At 39.6% G+C, this 15,962-nt stretch overlaps 1 protein-coding gene across 1 annotated transcript in view; it reads left to right on the top strand.

Annotated features, from left to right (window-relative positions):
- The first annotated feature begins 5,140 nt into the window (after positions 1-5,140).
- The window catches only part of LOC132392505 (grancalcin-like), a 32,256-nt gene continuing 21,434 nt past the window's right edge, over positions 5,141-15,962 (top strand). Inside the window, exons 1-2 of the mRNA XM_059966448.1 lie at positions 5,141-5,300; positions 10,779-10,937. Of these exons, the coding sequence (XP_059822431.1) occupies positions 5,277-5,300; positions 10,779-10,937 (183 nt within the window). The 5' untranslated portion in view covers positions 5,141-5,276. The remainder of the gene's footprint in view (positions 5,301-10,778; positions 10,938-15,962) is intronic.

Genomic DNA, 15,962 nt, shown 5'->3' with positions numbered 1-15,962 from the left:
TCAAATGACATACTGCTGATTTATATCATTATATGATGTGTAAACTAACCTGACATTAAAAGGAAACTCGTTGTTTATAGAAAACTATACTTGTAGTAGATAATTAACAATCTTTATGAAGCTGTTTTAGCAGGAAATTCCTGAATATTTCTGTGCAAAAATTGCCACAGTGCTACAGAAGGATTAAGGCGGATGATTAAGGAGATAGAATTTACAAAATAGTTTTTGCAAGAACTTAGGACTAAACTTGAATCGACGCAGGATGCTCGACAGTTGTGGCAGGGCTTGGATGCTATCATCTCGTATAAAGTAAAATCAAGTGACATAGGCATCAACAGTGCTTTGCTTCCAGAGTAACTCAATGCTTTCTATGCTCACTTTGATCATCAAAACACGAAGGAATCATCACAAGCTCCTACTGCCCCCGATGATCCTGTGACTGCAGGCTCTCAGGCTGATGTATGTGCAGCCTTCAGGAGGGTGAACCCATGAAAGCAGATGACACAGATGGGGTACGTGGCCACGTACTAAAGACCTGGTGCTGATCAAGTGGCCAGAGTGTTCAGTAATATCTTTAACTTCTCATTTCTGCAGTCTGAGGTAATCACCTGCTTGAAACAGATTTCAATTATTTAGTGCCTAAGAAGATTGTGGTAACCTGCCTCAATGACTATCATCCAGTATCACCTACTTCCACAGTGATGAAGTGTCTTGAGAGATTGGTGATGAAGCATGTCAACTCATCCCTGAGAAGCATTTTGATTCTGCTCCAATTTGCCTTCTGGAACAACAGGTTCACAGCAGATGGCATCTCATTTGCTCTTCACTCAATTCCCAAACATCAGGATGCTCTTTATTGACTACAGCTCAGCATTCAATACCATTATCTCTTCTAAACTAATCAATAAGCTTTGAGACCTTGGCCTAAATACATCCTTGTGCAATTCGATCCTCGATTTCCTCACTTGCAGATCACAGTCAGGTCGGATTGGCAACAACATCTCCTCCACAACCTCCACCACTAGGCTGTGTGCATAGCCCTTTGCTCTGCTTGATTTGCACTTCTAACTGTGTGGCTCCAATGCCATACTTAAGTTTGCTGATGACACCACTGTTGTAGGCCGAATCAAAGGTGATCATGAATCAGCAAATAGAAGGGTGATTGGCAGAGGGAGTGGCGTGGCACTGCTGGCTCCTGTGGCTCCTCCCACAGACCCCGGTATAAAGGCGTTTGGGGCCTGAGCCCTGCCCTCAGTCTCCAGGATGTAGCATGGTGGTCAATTACTGTTTGTTCTTTCTTCCAGTCAATAAAAGCCGATATTTCGCCTCCCGTCTCAGAGAGTTATTGATGGTGCATCAGGATGGTAGTTGCTTAGTGATTTTTTCAGGCTGGCCTGGTTAAAATCTCCTAAAAGAATGGTGAAGGCTTTTGTGTGTGCTGTTTTGTGCACGTTGATCACATTGCTCAGATCACCTAAAGCCTGCTTGATATTGGCCTGAGGCGGACTGTAAGCTGCTACCAAAATGACCTCAGAGAAACTCCTGTGTTAGGTAAAAAGGACAGCACTTTAGAAGGCCAGGGAGTGGGGCTGAGGAGGGGAGAAAAAGGATCAGCCAGGATGACTCAATGGGCCTAATTCTGCTCCCATGTCTTATGATCTTAAGGAAATCTGGCTGAGTGGTACCACAACAACTTCTCACTCAGTGTCAGCAAGACCAAGGAGCTGGTTATTGACCAGCAGGAAGTCAGAGGTCGGTGAGCCAGTCCTCATTGGAGGATCAGAGATGGAGAAGGTTAGCAACTTTAAATTCCTTGGTACTCCCGGGCCCAGCACATAAGGGCAAATACGAAGAAAGCATGGCAGTGCCTCTACTTCTTTAGGAGTTTGTTAAGATTTGGCATGACAACTAAAACTCTGTATATGTGTGGTGGAGAGTATATCAACTGGCTGCCTCACAGCCTGGTATAGAAGCACAATTGTCCTTGAACAGAAAATCCAACAAAGAAGTAGTGTTACAAAAGCAATCATTCGTCTGATTGAAGGGGAAAACTGATTACCATCTTCATTTGGCATACCGAAAATTGCAGTAATAAAATGAGGTTGTAAATCGATATTCCATACTGAGGAAATGACATCAAAAATGTCCTTCCAATAGTTATGTAAAGTGGGACATGACCAAAACATGTGGGTCAATGAAGCCACTTCTAAGTGACATCTGTCACATTGAGGATTGATATGCGAGTAGAATCGAGCAAGCTTATCTTTAGACATATAAGCTCTATGTACAATTTTAAATTGTATTAAAGCATGTTTAGCACAAATAGAAGAGGAATTAACCATTTGTAAAATTTTTTCCCATTTATCTGTTGATATATTATATCGAAGTTCTTTTTCCCATTCTTGTTTAATTCTATCCGATATTTCTGGTTGTATCTTCATAATCATGTTATAAATAAAAGCTACTAATCCCTTCTGGCAGGGATTAAAGGTAAAAATCAAATCTGAAAAATCCAATGGAGTTGAATTGGGAAAAGATGGGAGAATTTTATGTAAGAAATTTCTAATTTGTAAGTATCTAAAAAAATTAGATTTAGGTAATTTAAATTTGTTAGAAAGTTGATCAAAAGACATCAAAGTACCTTCAAAAAAAAGATCACGAAAACATTTTATACCTTTCCTTTTCCATATGCTAAAAGCTTGATCTGTCAATGAAGGTTTGAAAAAAAAATTAAATAAAATAGGGCTGTCCAGAACAAAGTTTTTCAGATTAAAAAATTTACGAAATTGAAACCAAATTCGTAGTGTATGTTTGACAACAGGGTTAGATATCTGTTTATTGAATTTAACTAAATCAACAGGAAGAAAAGAACCAAGAACGGAGAATATAGAATATCCCTTTACCTCACTACATTCCAAATTTACCCACTGTGGACACAATGGTGAGTCCAAATCTAGTTTCCAATACGTTAGGTTACGAATATTATTCGCCCAATAATAAAATCTAAAGTTAGGTAAAGCTAGACCACCATCTTTTTTAGATTTTTGTAATTGCCTTTTGCTTAACCTAGGGTTTTTATTTTGCCACACAAATGAGGAAATTTTTGAATCAATGTTGTCAAAAAAAGTTTTAGGAATAAAAATTGGTAAGGCTTGAAATAAATATAAAAATTTCGGTAAAATCATCATTTTAATAGCATTAATCCGACCAACTAATGATGAAAATAAGGGAGACCATCTTGTAGTAAGTTGTTGAATTTGATGAAGCATAGGTAAAAAATTCAGTCCAAATAAATCTTTATATTTCTTGGTGATTTTTATACCTAAATAGATAAAGTTATCAGTAACAAGTTTAAATGGCATCCTGTCATTCAATAAGGTTTGCGCGTTTAAGGGGAATAATTCACTCTTATCTAAGTTTAATTTATAACCAGAAAAACTACCAAATTGAGCCAACAAGGATAAAATAGCGGGAATAGACCTATTAGGATCAGAAATATATAACAGCAAATCATCAGCATAAAGTGATAATTTGTATAACTTCTCATTACAGATGATACCAAAAATATTAGGAGACTCACGAATAGCAATGGCTAAAGGTTCTAATGCAATATTAAATAATAAAGGACTTAAAGGACAACCTTGTCTCGTACCACGAGATAATTGAAAAAAAGAGGATCTATAATTATTTGTAAGAACAGAAGCAACAGGTTTATAATATATTAATTTAATCCATGATATAAAATTAGGACTAAAATTAAAGTTTCTCAATGCATTAAATAAGTATGTCCATTCAACTCTTATCAAAAGCTTTTTCAGCATCTATATTACAAAACTGGAAAGAAGTAATTCCTCCTACCACATCTCAGTGGTTCTCTCAAACTATTTCCTATCTGAGTTTGGAAAAAATTAGAAGCACTATTTTTGACTCATCAATTAAATTTGAAGAAACCTGGGGACCGTTCATTCGACATTTTCATATGAATTAATTTGGCCTCTTTCAGATCCTTTTCTCTACTTATTCTTGTTCAGGTATGGAGTTCCGGAGTTTTTTCTTGACACTATCACATACTTATAAACTGTTATTATTGCCCATGTTAGTTTAGTTTAGTATTTTTTTTCAATATATATTTTCTTCTATATATTTTCAATTTTTTTTTCTCTTTTGATGATTATTTTTGTTTTTTTTCCATATATATTTATATAGACTTGATTGATTAATGTACCTTTTGTTGATTGATGTTTAATAGGATATTATTATCCTATTACTAATGTAATTTCAAGTTTATTGAATTTGTAATCTATTCATTATCATGCTATGTTTTTTTTTATATATATATGAAATTTAATAAAAAGATTGAAAAAGAAAGAAAGAAAGAAGTAGTGGATATGGCTAATCCATCACGGGTAAAACCCTCCCCACTGCTGAGCACATCTACACACAGCATTGTCATAGGAAAGCAGCATCCATCATCAGGAACTCATCACCATGCTCTCTTCTCACTGCTGCCATCAGGAAGAAGTTACAGGAGCCTCAGGACTCACACTATCAGGTTCAGGAACAGTATTTACCTCTCAACCACCAAGCTCTTGAACTATAGGGGATAATTTCATTTGCTCCATCGTTGAAACGTTCACGCAAGCTACGGACTCACTTTCAAGGACACTTCATCTCATGTTCTCAGTGTTTATTGATTTTTTAAATTTCTTTTTGTATGTGCACGGTTTGATGTCTTTTGCACACTGGTTTAACGCCCAAGTTAGTGTGGCCCAGTGAATCAATGAAATTATTGATGAAATTATTCCATTACGGATTTATTGAGTACACCCACAAGCAAACAAATCTCAGGGTGACACGCATATACTTTGATAATTAATTTACTCTGAATTCTGTAGTGATCCAGATTAACGCTGCTAAATAACTTTAGAAATTCCAGAACATTATCTCACTGGAGGCTGGGCACCCGCACTTCAGCAGCTCCGTTGACCCAACTCCCAAACGCTCATGCGGCTCCGCCACGGTCACCGAGCCTTCGTGCTTTTCAAACTGATTGGCTGCCGCAGCGCTCAATCATTGCTCGCCGTTCAATTGAGATCGAAGTTGAGAAGTCATCCAACGAATGCGGCGGGGAGGCGGGGATTGGGGTAGCGGCGACAGGAAGTGAGGCAAAGAAACGGGACGTTGCTCGGTGTCGAAATATAGCGTTTTCCCGGAGGTTGTGAACTGTAAATACCTTCAGTCCCCGGCTTTAGTCATACGCAACGAGCTCGGAGACCATGTCTTACCCAGGATATGGCGGGGTAAGTCGGCTGGAGTTACCGTTGTTCGCGGCCGGGGCTTCATCAGGGCGGCGTAGGCCAGGCATGAGGTGTCGCTGGGCCCGAGCAGGCCGGACCCGTACCGACCCCTCACCCTGCACTCCCGGTCATGGCCGTGATCGGCCCTACCTCACAGCCCCTCCCGTAGGCACGGCACTCGGCGGGTTTCCCGCTGGTCAGTCGCGGTGGTGCCGGGGTCCCTCTGCTCCCTGACGACAGACACTCATTGTTCACCCTCTGGAGCAGAGCTCACTCCCGCCGTTGTAGTCCTTTTTTGGTCGGGAAGGTGGTTCCAAGGCAGGAATGCCTTCAGTGAGGCCTTGGTATGTTGCAGTCGCTCGGAGAGAAGTGAGGCCAAGCAGTCGAATACTTGAGACTTAACTCCCCGTGATCTTATTTTTTTTTAAATAAAATACCTACCAGTGAGTTAACGGACGGAGAAGAACTGATGAGCAGTATGTGAGATCAGGTTTTGCAGCACTTCCGTAAATTGCTGCGGTCAAGTGGGGAAATGCACTCCATTTTAACTGAATTTTAAACCGGTAACGCCAAGTAAAATGGAGTGTGTTTTCCTATCCTGTCGAGGTTCATTGTTTGCTCAAACATCTTTGTGCCTTTTCATGAACCCACTCATCTTATTTGCATTTTGTATTGCAGATTTTAGAATTATTTTGAAGTTTATATTTCAGTCAAATTAATAGTAGGGAGGGAGCTTAGAGAGTGCTGTTTAATATACTGGGGAGCTAACAGTGAATTCTGTATTTGGGTTACAGATTTGCATATGCCACTATACTACTCTGAAACTCATTTTCTTGCAGGCATTCACAGTAGATGCAATAGAATTAATGAAAAACTGCACAGGGCAAAAGATCAAAAGCTATTGTGCGAAAGACGACAAGCTGTGCAAATACAAAAACAATGAACACTAAATATAGAGAACACGAGTTGTAGAGTTCTTAAGAGTGAGTCCATACATAGATTGAAGAATCTGTCTAGTATTGGGGTACGTGAAGTTATTCCCCTGTGGCTCAAGATCCTTATGGCTGAGGGGTAATAATTGTTTCTGAACCTGGTGATATTTCTGTCATGTATAGCATTAAAAAAAAATTACAAGAAACAAAGTACAGATCCAAACAATTGAAAAATACAAGGTGACAAGGAGCATAAAATAAAATTTGTAATGGATAACATTATCAAGTTTTTACTTTTTATAATTATGGAAGAGACAAAACATTAGATGCAGAGTATATTACCAATACTTAGAGCAAGAAAATATCGTGTTCTGTCAAAACTGATTTAGAATCAGAAATGAAACAATGCACAATCAATATAAGAACTAATTAAAGTGAAGTAAAAACAATGGTACTGAAAAGTGAGAAATTCCTAGGTTTCTATTCTAAACTTTATTGAAAGTCCCTTTATTTGGGAATCTTTGCATTAAATTGGAAAACTGCAATTATCAGTTTGCTATGTAAGACTGGTTGCTATTTGTCATTGATTCTTTAAGGTTGTTGCAGCCTGGGGAGTGGCTGGGGGCAGGGGGAGGAGGCAGGGAAGTTAAGCTCCCACAATCTTCTAAATGCTCCCAGTGGCATGCATTTCACATAGACTCTGACAACAAAGTCCACCTGACCCTAGTGGAACCATTTCTACTGACAGGAGAAGGGGCAAAAGCAAGTTATTGGCAACTTTTTAAAAAAAAAAGTCACTTTGGGCAGATGGGGCTTGTCAGCTGTGGTTGGCAGCTCACCCAGAAGGAAAGCTCTGATCTCAAACCTCCAATGTCATGTGCTATACCCACTGTGGGGAAGGCTTCGGAAGTAAACAGGGAAAAGTCCGGAACTGGAGTCCCTAAGTCTGTCTTGTGTTGAGTTTAATGCTGATTGACCACTTCTGCGACACTGTTGGTGCCGAACTGTACTGGTCTGCTGTTGCTGTGCATTTATTAGCTGTGTGGAGAGGGGAAGCCTGCTACATGCAACAACTTGCTCTTCATGTCATACTGCCCTGGCTTGTGTATCTGGACAACTAGGACAAAACATTCATGGTCAACTCTTCCCAATGAAGTGCCTCATTTAAGCTTGAGGTAAACCAGAGATTTTACAGATGGCAATTATTGAGGAATTGAGTCTTTATGGGACAGTTTTGAAAACCTTCAATTGATTAATAGATCCAGCCTAAGCAATGCATCATTATTGACAAACCTGACCAGAGCAGTAGTTGTCATTTACATTGAAACCCAGAAAGCATTTGATAACTTTGTGTCACTCAAGATATAGACTTCAGTGCCTTCTGCCTGTCTACTGTGCCATGGAAGGTACAATAGAGGATTTCCATCTCCCTCTGAAGTTTTGTTATTGGAGGCCAGGTTCTTTCCCTGTTTAAAATCTCCTGCATCCCTTTAATTTATGTAGTTTCCTGGAAAGTGCTCTTGGGGAGGGGAGTTTACTACTAACTTCCAGGTAGAGTAAGCTCATATAGTCTACTTGAAGTTGTAATATGTTAATTGAGAATTCTGGTGTCTTCACTCTTCCTTCTCAGTCCTGAAGAAGGGTCTCTGCCCAAGATGTCGACTGTTCATTTCTGTAGATGCTGCCTGACCTGCTGAGTTCCTCAAACCTTTTGTATGTGTTGCTTTTGATGTCCTAAGGCTCTTGTTACTGGTTGTAATAATAATTAAAGAGGAGTTGAGAGACTATGGTACATTTTGATTTGCTATTGGTTTCTGTTGAAATTGACAAACTGTGCTAAGGTGCCTGTAAATGATTCTCATTGGTATCTGACAATGAGTACGAAAATCAACATTCAAGTTTATTTGTCACTTGTATGCACGTTAACAGCCAACACACCTGAGGGTGTGCTGGGGTCAGCCTTCACATTTCAGCTGGTAGCATGATGTATTGACATGGCACTATTTGTTGCCATATATTCCTAACGACCAAAGGCACACAGACTCACTGTGTGGCCGTTTGTCCTAATTAGTTTGAAGTTTGAAGATCTATTTGTCTAAAGGCAGTTTTCCTTCGTGTGAAGTCTGGCACATTGTTAATTTCATCCAACACTTCTTTTCTGAAGATGCAAAAGTACTCCTTGCTCACCACATTAGTTTTAAAAGCAGTGTTAAATGGTTGGCTATCTGATAGTAAGTTTCCCTTCGCAAAAAGGAAGTCAACAGCATAGATCTCCATGGGCAGCTGTTTTCAAGGCTCGTGGTAGGCAATATTGCATTGTCACTGATCATAAATCCTTATTTATGATACCACGAGTATTACTGCTGATTTAGCATTAATTTAACATTTCCCCATATTTATTTTCCTTAATGTATGTCCTTGAGTTTAAAATTGTACATTTCTTCCACCAGAAGATGTAATATGCGTTTTATGACTAATTTCTGAAGTATTAAAGAATCATAGAAAAGTACACCATAGAAACAGGCCCTTTGGCCCATCTGGTCTGTGTTGAGCTGTAAACTGCCTAGTCCTAACTATCTGCACTGGAACCATAGCCCTCCATACCCCTGCCATCCATATACCTATCCAAACTTTTCTTGAACATTGAAGTCTTGCTTGATGGCACCGGCAGCTTGTTACACACTCTTTAACTATTGGAATGATTCCAAAAAAAAAGTTTTGAAAATGTGGAACTCAGCAGACAGAACTCTGGAAAACTCAGATACATAGTAATAAACTGTAAAAGAACAATGGGTTTTTATAAAAAAAAATTATCAGAATTAACACATGTTTTTAACCACCTTTTGCCATAATATGGGGAATGTGGGGCCCATTGAGGGTACAGGTAAGATTATAATCATTTTTTAAATGGTAGATTTGTTAAATGAGTACTTTGTATCCGTTTTCACAGTGGAGAAAGTGGACAAAATGCCAGCGGTCAAGGGAACCTAAAAATAAGTGATGGGGAGGAGCTCAGTGGATTTAATATAAGTAAGAAAAGTGTTAATGGAGAAAATATTGGGACTTAAGCTATACAAATCTCCAGGAGCTGATGGTTTCTACACCAGGCTTTAAAATAGGTAAGGAACTTGTAGATACATTAGTCATAATTTTATAAAGCTCTCTAGATACAGACATTATGCCATATTGGATCGGGAGAAGTTCAGATGTCACTCCATTATTTAAAAAAATGTGCAGGCAAAAAAAAAGACAGATAACCACTCACTTTTAGCATCCACTGTAGGGAATCCATCATTGGTTTAAATAGGTATTGATTAATCAGAATTGAAGAACAAGCCATGCCTGACTAAACTAATTGGTTTACTTTTATTGAGGCAGTCCCTAGAACAGTGGAGAGGGAATGTATTTTCAAATTAGTTTGCATTCACTTTCTAACAGCATTAGGATTGTTATAACCAATTATTAGCAAAGATGGAAGAGCATTTATAACATTGTGATGTAGTTTGGTAACAGTCAAAAACAAAAGGTGGAGAAGTATTTTTCTGCGTCAATGTGATATGGTCCTCAAGGACCTGTACTGGTATTTAAATGGACAGTATATTACTGACTTTGATTTTAATGTTATCCATTGCATTCCATGTTTTATAACTTCCAGAATGAAATATTTCCATACTTGTTTATCTCCTGCTTTTTACAATCCGCCACCTCTCAAGCTGCTTCCAAACTGCTGCCACTACCCTAATTTACACTTTTGCTGATCCATCTTCTCAATTCACCCATTTGTCTCTTAATGGAAAAATTCTCAATCCTTTCAACTTTTTCATAGTCTTGCACCTAACTATCTCTGCATCCTTTCCCAGTCACTTGTATATCACCCACTCTGGTGGCGATAATTACATTAGCTGTAAGCCCAGGAACTTGCACCCTCATTTTACTTTATTTTCCCAGCTGTAACTCTTGTTTATGGCATATCTTGAATATATAAGACCCTAAGACATAGGAGCAGAATTAGCCATTCAGCCCGTCAAGTGTGCTCCACTGTTTCATCATGGTCAATTCATTTCCTTCTATAATACTCACAAATATAAAAGTTTGAATAATTTGAACCAACAATTGCTTATTTCTTCAAAAATATTCTAATTTTGGTCAAGTATGATGTGCATTTTATATTTTTATGCTTGGTAATTCCTGAATAATTTTTAATTCTCCAGAGTATGTTGTCTGTTTCCTTCAAATGTGTGTTTGCATAAAATTGATAGCTTTTAGTCCTGGTGAAGGATGATATCAGAAGTGGATTAATGGAGCTTTATTGCTATGTATAGAACAAATTTACTGGCTATATTAAGAAAGTTGGGAGTAGCTTAATAGGATGTTTCTGTATGGGACTATTTTAAATCTCTGAGAATCGTTCTCATAAGCATGCAATCTTAACTGTTTTTGTAAGAAGTACGTCTAAGAAAGTTATTTTACCTACTGGACAATAGAAATTTAAGTTTTAAAAGTTAATAAATTTTTGTCTATTAAAACTGAATGTGTTCTGTCTTGTCAGCATGGAGGTTTTAGTGGACATATGGCAGGAATGGCAGGGCCAGGTGGTCCGATGCATGCTGCTCCACCAGGTGCATATCAAACTTACTCTGCGTACTCTGGTTATCCTGCGGCTTCAGTTGATCCAATGTGGAGTTATTTCACTGCAATTGCTGGACAGGTAAGCACTTTGAGCTATTGCTTCCAGTTACTAAGAAGACATGGTATGAACTTGCCTGAACTTAGTGATGTGTTTTTGAAAGTTTTCTTAGTTTATGGTTTGATTCAATTAACTATTAACTGAACACTTCAGTATTAATTTCATTGCAAGTATGCTTGTTTCTTACACCTTGAAATTTGAATTTAGCACTTCAGAATAAGATCTTTAGAATGGTTTATTATTGCCAATTCAATGCTCTTTTATAGAACATTCTTGAGGTTGGAAACACCAAGGAAGATTAGGTAATGGGATTCATATTAGTGTGAAAAGATCTGCTTTTCAGTTCAGTTTTGACAGTAAAATAATAAACTTGGCTTTGACTTTGAGTTTTGTCTTTACTCTGCAAGCTTGTGTTTTTCTCAAGTGGTCTTGTGCTGAAATTTGATTACAAATTTAGCAAAGTATTCCATTCCCCAGTGTTCACTTTGCTTTGGTTAAACCCTTGCGTTTGCATGAAGTTAGCAATATTTTTGAAAGTGGTGCTGAAATGTCTGCTAAAGAAGTCCACTGCTGATTTACTAAATTGGAAATTTAGTTTGAAATTTAGTCAGAAATTTGTCTGTTTTTAGATCAACATCTACAGGTATTGTTTAATGTGTTTTGAATACTTTAGCAATAATTGCTCTTTGCAATTCACAAGATAGAACAATAAGGAAGGAAATTTGGCTCATCAATTCAGAAAGAATCTGCAATTCTTTCCTCAACAGTTTCAGCATAGCAGCTTCTTAAACTGTCAAGCACCTGACATTTCGATGACAAATTCTGCCATCTTCATTAGGGATGTCTAGTCTGGTGGTGTATATACCCATGTCATCCAGCCCTCCTGATTGGTTAGTCGTCAGCCGATCAGGTTTCCATTGTCCCACCTTGTTTACAATCATATTCCAGTTCTTAGAGTGAGACCTTTGTCTTTGTTAAAAAATTTTATTCTGTGGTCTTATTTGAATGGCTTTCTTCCCCAGGCAGTCCCAAAAGCATTTGGCACGGCACAGTAGTTTGTGCCGTCGAAGTCAATCCTGTGGTTATTGCGTATGCAGAAGTTCTGCTACCTCCAACTTAATGTGCCGAGGCATCATTCCTGATGCAGATGGCAGAGTTTGTTATTGAAATGTCTGTTAAAGTTGACACTGGAAGCCTAAGAAGAGTTTATTTATCAGGTTGTTTTTCCCACCTATCAGTTACCATCATGATATCAATTTTTTCGTTGCATTTGTGTAAGTGACATTAAACTCTACCTTAAATCTGAAGTTTGATTTTTGTCAGTTTGGGTGTTATTCACTTTTACTCTGCTCTCCTTAAAAATAAAATGAGAATTTAAATGGAAGCATGTGGGGGGAGGGGTGAAGAAATGTAAGCCACATTCGCAAGTGGAAGTGAGCAGGAAGAGTTCACACTGATCATCACATTCCTGATGTGAGTTTTTCTGGAGCGTGTGGAGACACTTGTGGTCTGCCCCAGCACATCCTTAGATGGTGTTGGTTAATGTAAATTGCATATTTCAGTTTTTGATGTACATAAATCTGAAATCAAAATCCTGCAGGAGGCTATTACAGTTTTGGGGATAAAACCAATCATAAAGGCCTTTCCTTGCTAGAATAATAAATTGCAAAATTCAGATTGTACTGACTACACCAGGGGTCACCAACATTTATTGTACCATGGACCGGTTTAATATTGACAATATTCTTGCTGACCGACTGACGGGGGTGAGGGTGTTAAACACGTCTGGAATACAGCGATACTCGAAGGAGCTTCCTTATGTCCAGTCTATTCCGTAATTTAGATTACGTGGCTCTTGGCACTTGCTTCTGTCCTGCTTGCTCACATTTTTTCCACTCAAAAAACTCAACGGGTTTGTCTTTAAGTGCAGGGTGCTTGGACTCGAGGTGCTGAAGCAGCTTTGAGGACTTTATTGCCTCATTAGACAGCCTCTGCGCCCAAACTCCAGCCTCCTGCCCTCCAGACGCCTTGACCAGGTGCGGTTGGTCGTGGGTGGGGTGAGAGGACAAGGTCAGGAGTGGAGGGCCCCGCATCGGGGCCGCGGTGGTCACAGTCCAGAGAGAGCGACTGACCGAGCAGTGCAACAGGACGCGCGCCCAACACAGACCCCTGTGAAACATCACTACTCACTGATAGTCAAGCAGAAAAGGATTCTTTTATTTCTACTCGCTGCCTCTACCAATTAGTCAATGCTTTAACCATGCTAGTAACTTTTTTGTAATACCATGGGCTCTTAACTTAGTAAGCAACTGACACAGTAGTGTTTGTTGTCCATCCTATCCAGCAATGACATTGAAACCTGTGCAAGAGGGTTTTCAAAGTAGAAAAGCCGTTGCACTGGGACAGTTCCCCTCCTTCAATTTTAGAAGTCTCAGTCCAGTGTCCAATGAATTATAGAACAATACAGCTCGGGAACTGGGTGTCATCACACTGGTTACAATGGATGATCGTAACTTCGGTGACTTATCATGCCTTCATTCTCATTGAAGTGTTGCAGAACCGCCTTGGCTGTTGAATCTCACTGCTGATCTCATCTGCCTAGACTGCTGGAACTGGCTTCACATGCTAGAAAAGGCATGTCCCTATTTCACCGGGGTATGAGGCCTGCTGGTTAATCTCACCTGGTTTAGCAGTATACTGGGGTGTGACTGCTGTTGCATGCAAACAGCTACTTGGAGCTACGAGTGAGAACTGAATGTTCAAAGTAAATTTATTATCAAAGTGCATATGTCACCATATACAGCCGTGAGACTCATTTTCTTGAGTATGGGGACTAAGGTAAGTGAGCTGCCCCAGAATGGGCATGACAAACCCCTTTACCAGAGGTGCTACCCCTCCCTGGACACCCCATGCATGGCTGTGTACACTGGGTGATAACTGTTAGGAAATCTGTATAGAAGAGTTTTTAAAGTGGAAATGCCATTGCACTGGGACAGTTCCACTTTCTTGACCTTGGAAGTATTATAGTATTGTTGTAGCATTGGTAGTGTTTTAATTCAATTAATACATGATTTGTTATTCAATTCAATGGCACTTTGTCTATTTTATACACTTGTAACTATTTCCATGAAATTTCAGCTAATAGGGCAGCTGCTTAATTGGGTCAAAATGTGCTGGTCTTGACAGGTCCTAATTAACTGGAATCCACTCTATTTGGATTTCCTACTTTATTGGTAATCTATTCTGCAACAGACTATTCAAGTTTCTTACCTACTGTCTTGCGCTAAGAGGCAGGCAAGGATGTTTTTTTTTAATGTGTCTCCAGTATTCAAGATGTGAGTTATCACTGGATTTATTTTTTTTAAGTACTTATTTACAATTTTAAAATGTAGGTTTGGTTCAGTGGAAAATAATGGGATTTGGCAAGCAAAGTGGCTATTTCAGTTTAGACAATAGACAGTAGGTGCAGGAGTAGGCCGTTCAGCCCTTCTAGCCAGCCAGCACCGCCATTCAGTATGATCATGGCTGATCATACACAATCAGTACCCCGTTCCTGCCCTCTCCCCATATCCCTTGACCCGACTATCTGTAAGAGCTCTATCTAACTCTCTCTTGAAAGCATCCAGAGACTTGGCCTCCACTGCCTTATGAGCAGAGCATTCCCCATATCCACCACTCTCTGGGTGAAAAAGTTTTTCCGCATCTCTGTTCCAAATGGCCTACCCCTTATTCTTAAACTGTGGCCTCTATTCTGGACTCACCAATCAGCGGGAACATGCTTCCTGCCTCCAGCATGTCCAATCCCTTAATAATCTTGTATGTTTCAATCAGATCCCCTCTCATCCTTCTAAATTCCATTTATACAAGCCCAGTTGCTCCAATCTTTCAACATATGACAGTCCCGCCATTCTGGAATTAATTTTGTGAACCTACGCTGCACTCCCTCAATAGCAAGAATGTCCTTCCTCAAATTTGGAGACCAAAACTGCACACAATATTCCAGGTGGGGTCTTACCAGGGCCCTGTACAGCTGCAAAAGGACCTCTTTACTCCTATACTCAATTCCTCTTGTTACAAAGGCCAGCATGCCATTAGCTTTCTTCACTGCCTGCTGTACCTGCATGCTTGCTTTCATTGACTGATGTACAAGAACACCTAAATCTCGTTGTACTTCCCCTTTTCCTAACTTGACTCCATTTAGATTGTAATCTGCCTTCCTGTTCTTGCCACCGAAGTGAATAACCTCACATTTATCCACATTAAACTGCATCTGCCATACATTTGCCCATTCACCTAGCCTGCCCTAGTCACCCTGCATTCTCATAACATCCTCCTGACATTTCACACTGCCACCCAGCTTTGTGTCATTGGCAAATTTGCTAATGTTACTTTTAATCCCTTCATCTAAATCATTAATGTATATTGTAAACAGCTGCAGTCCCAGCACCGAACCTTGTGGTACCCCACTGGTCACAGCCTGCCATTCTGAAAGGGACCCGTAAATCGCTACTCTTTGTTTCCTGTCAGCCAGCCAATTTTCAATCCATGTCAGTACTCTGCCCCCCAATACCATGTGCCCTAATTTTGTCCACTAATCTCCTATGTGGGACTTTATCAAAGGCTTTCTGAAAGTCCAGGTACACTACATCCACTGGCTTTCCCTTGTCCATTTTCATAGTTACATCCTCAAAAAATTCCAGAAGATTAGTCAAGCATGATTTTCCCTTCATAAGTCCATGCTGACTCGGACTGATCCTTCTACTGCTATCCAAATGTGTCGTAATTTCCTCTTTTATAATTGACTCCAGCACTTTTCCCACCACTGACGTCAGGCTAACCGGTCTATAATTCCCTGTTTTCTCTCTCCCTCCTTTCTTGAAAAGTGGGACAACATTAGCCATCCTCCAATCTGCAGGAACTGTTCCTGAATCTATAGAACATTGGAAAATTATTACCAATGAGTCCATGATTTCTAGAGCCACCTCCTTAAGTACCCTGGGATGTAGACCATCAGGTCCCGGGGACTTAACAGCCTTCAGACCCAAC

This window comes from Hypanus sabinus, chromosome 4, assembly GCF_030144855.1.
Source record: "Hypanus sabinus isolate sHypSab1 chromosome 4, sHypSab1.hap1, whole genome shotgun sequence".
In the NCBI taxonomy this organism is placed as follows: Eukaryota; Metazoa; Chordata; class Chondrichthyes; order Myliobatiformes; family Dasyatidae; genus Hypanus; species Hypanus sabinus.
This window is presented reverse-complemented; position numbering and strand designations above follow the sequence as displayed.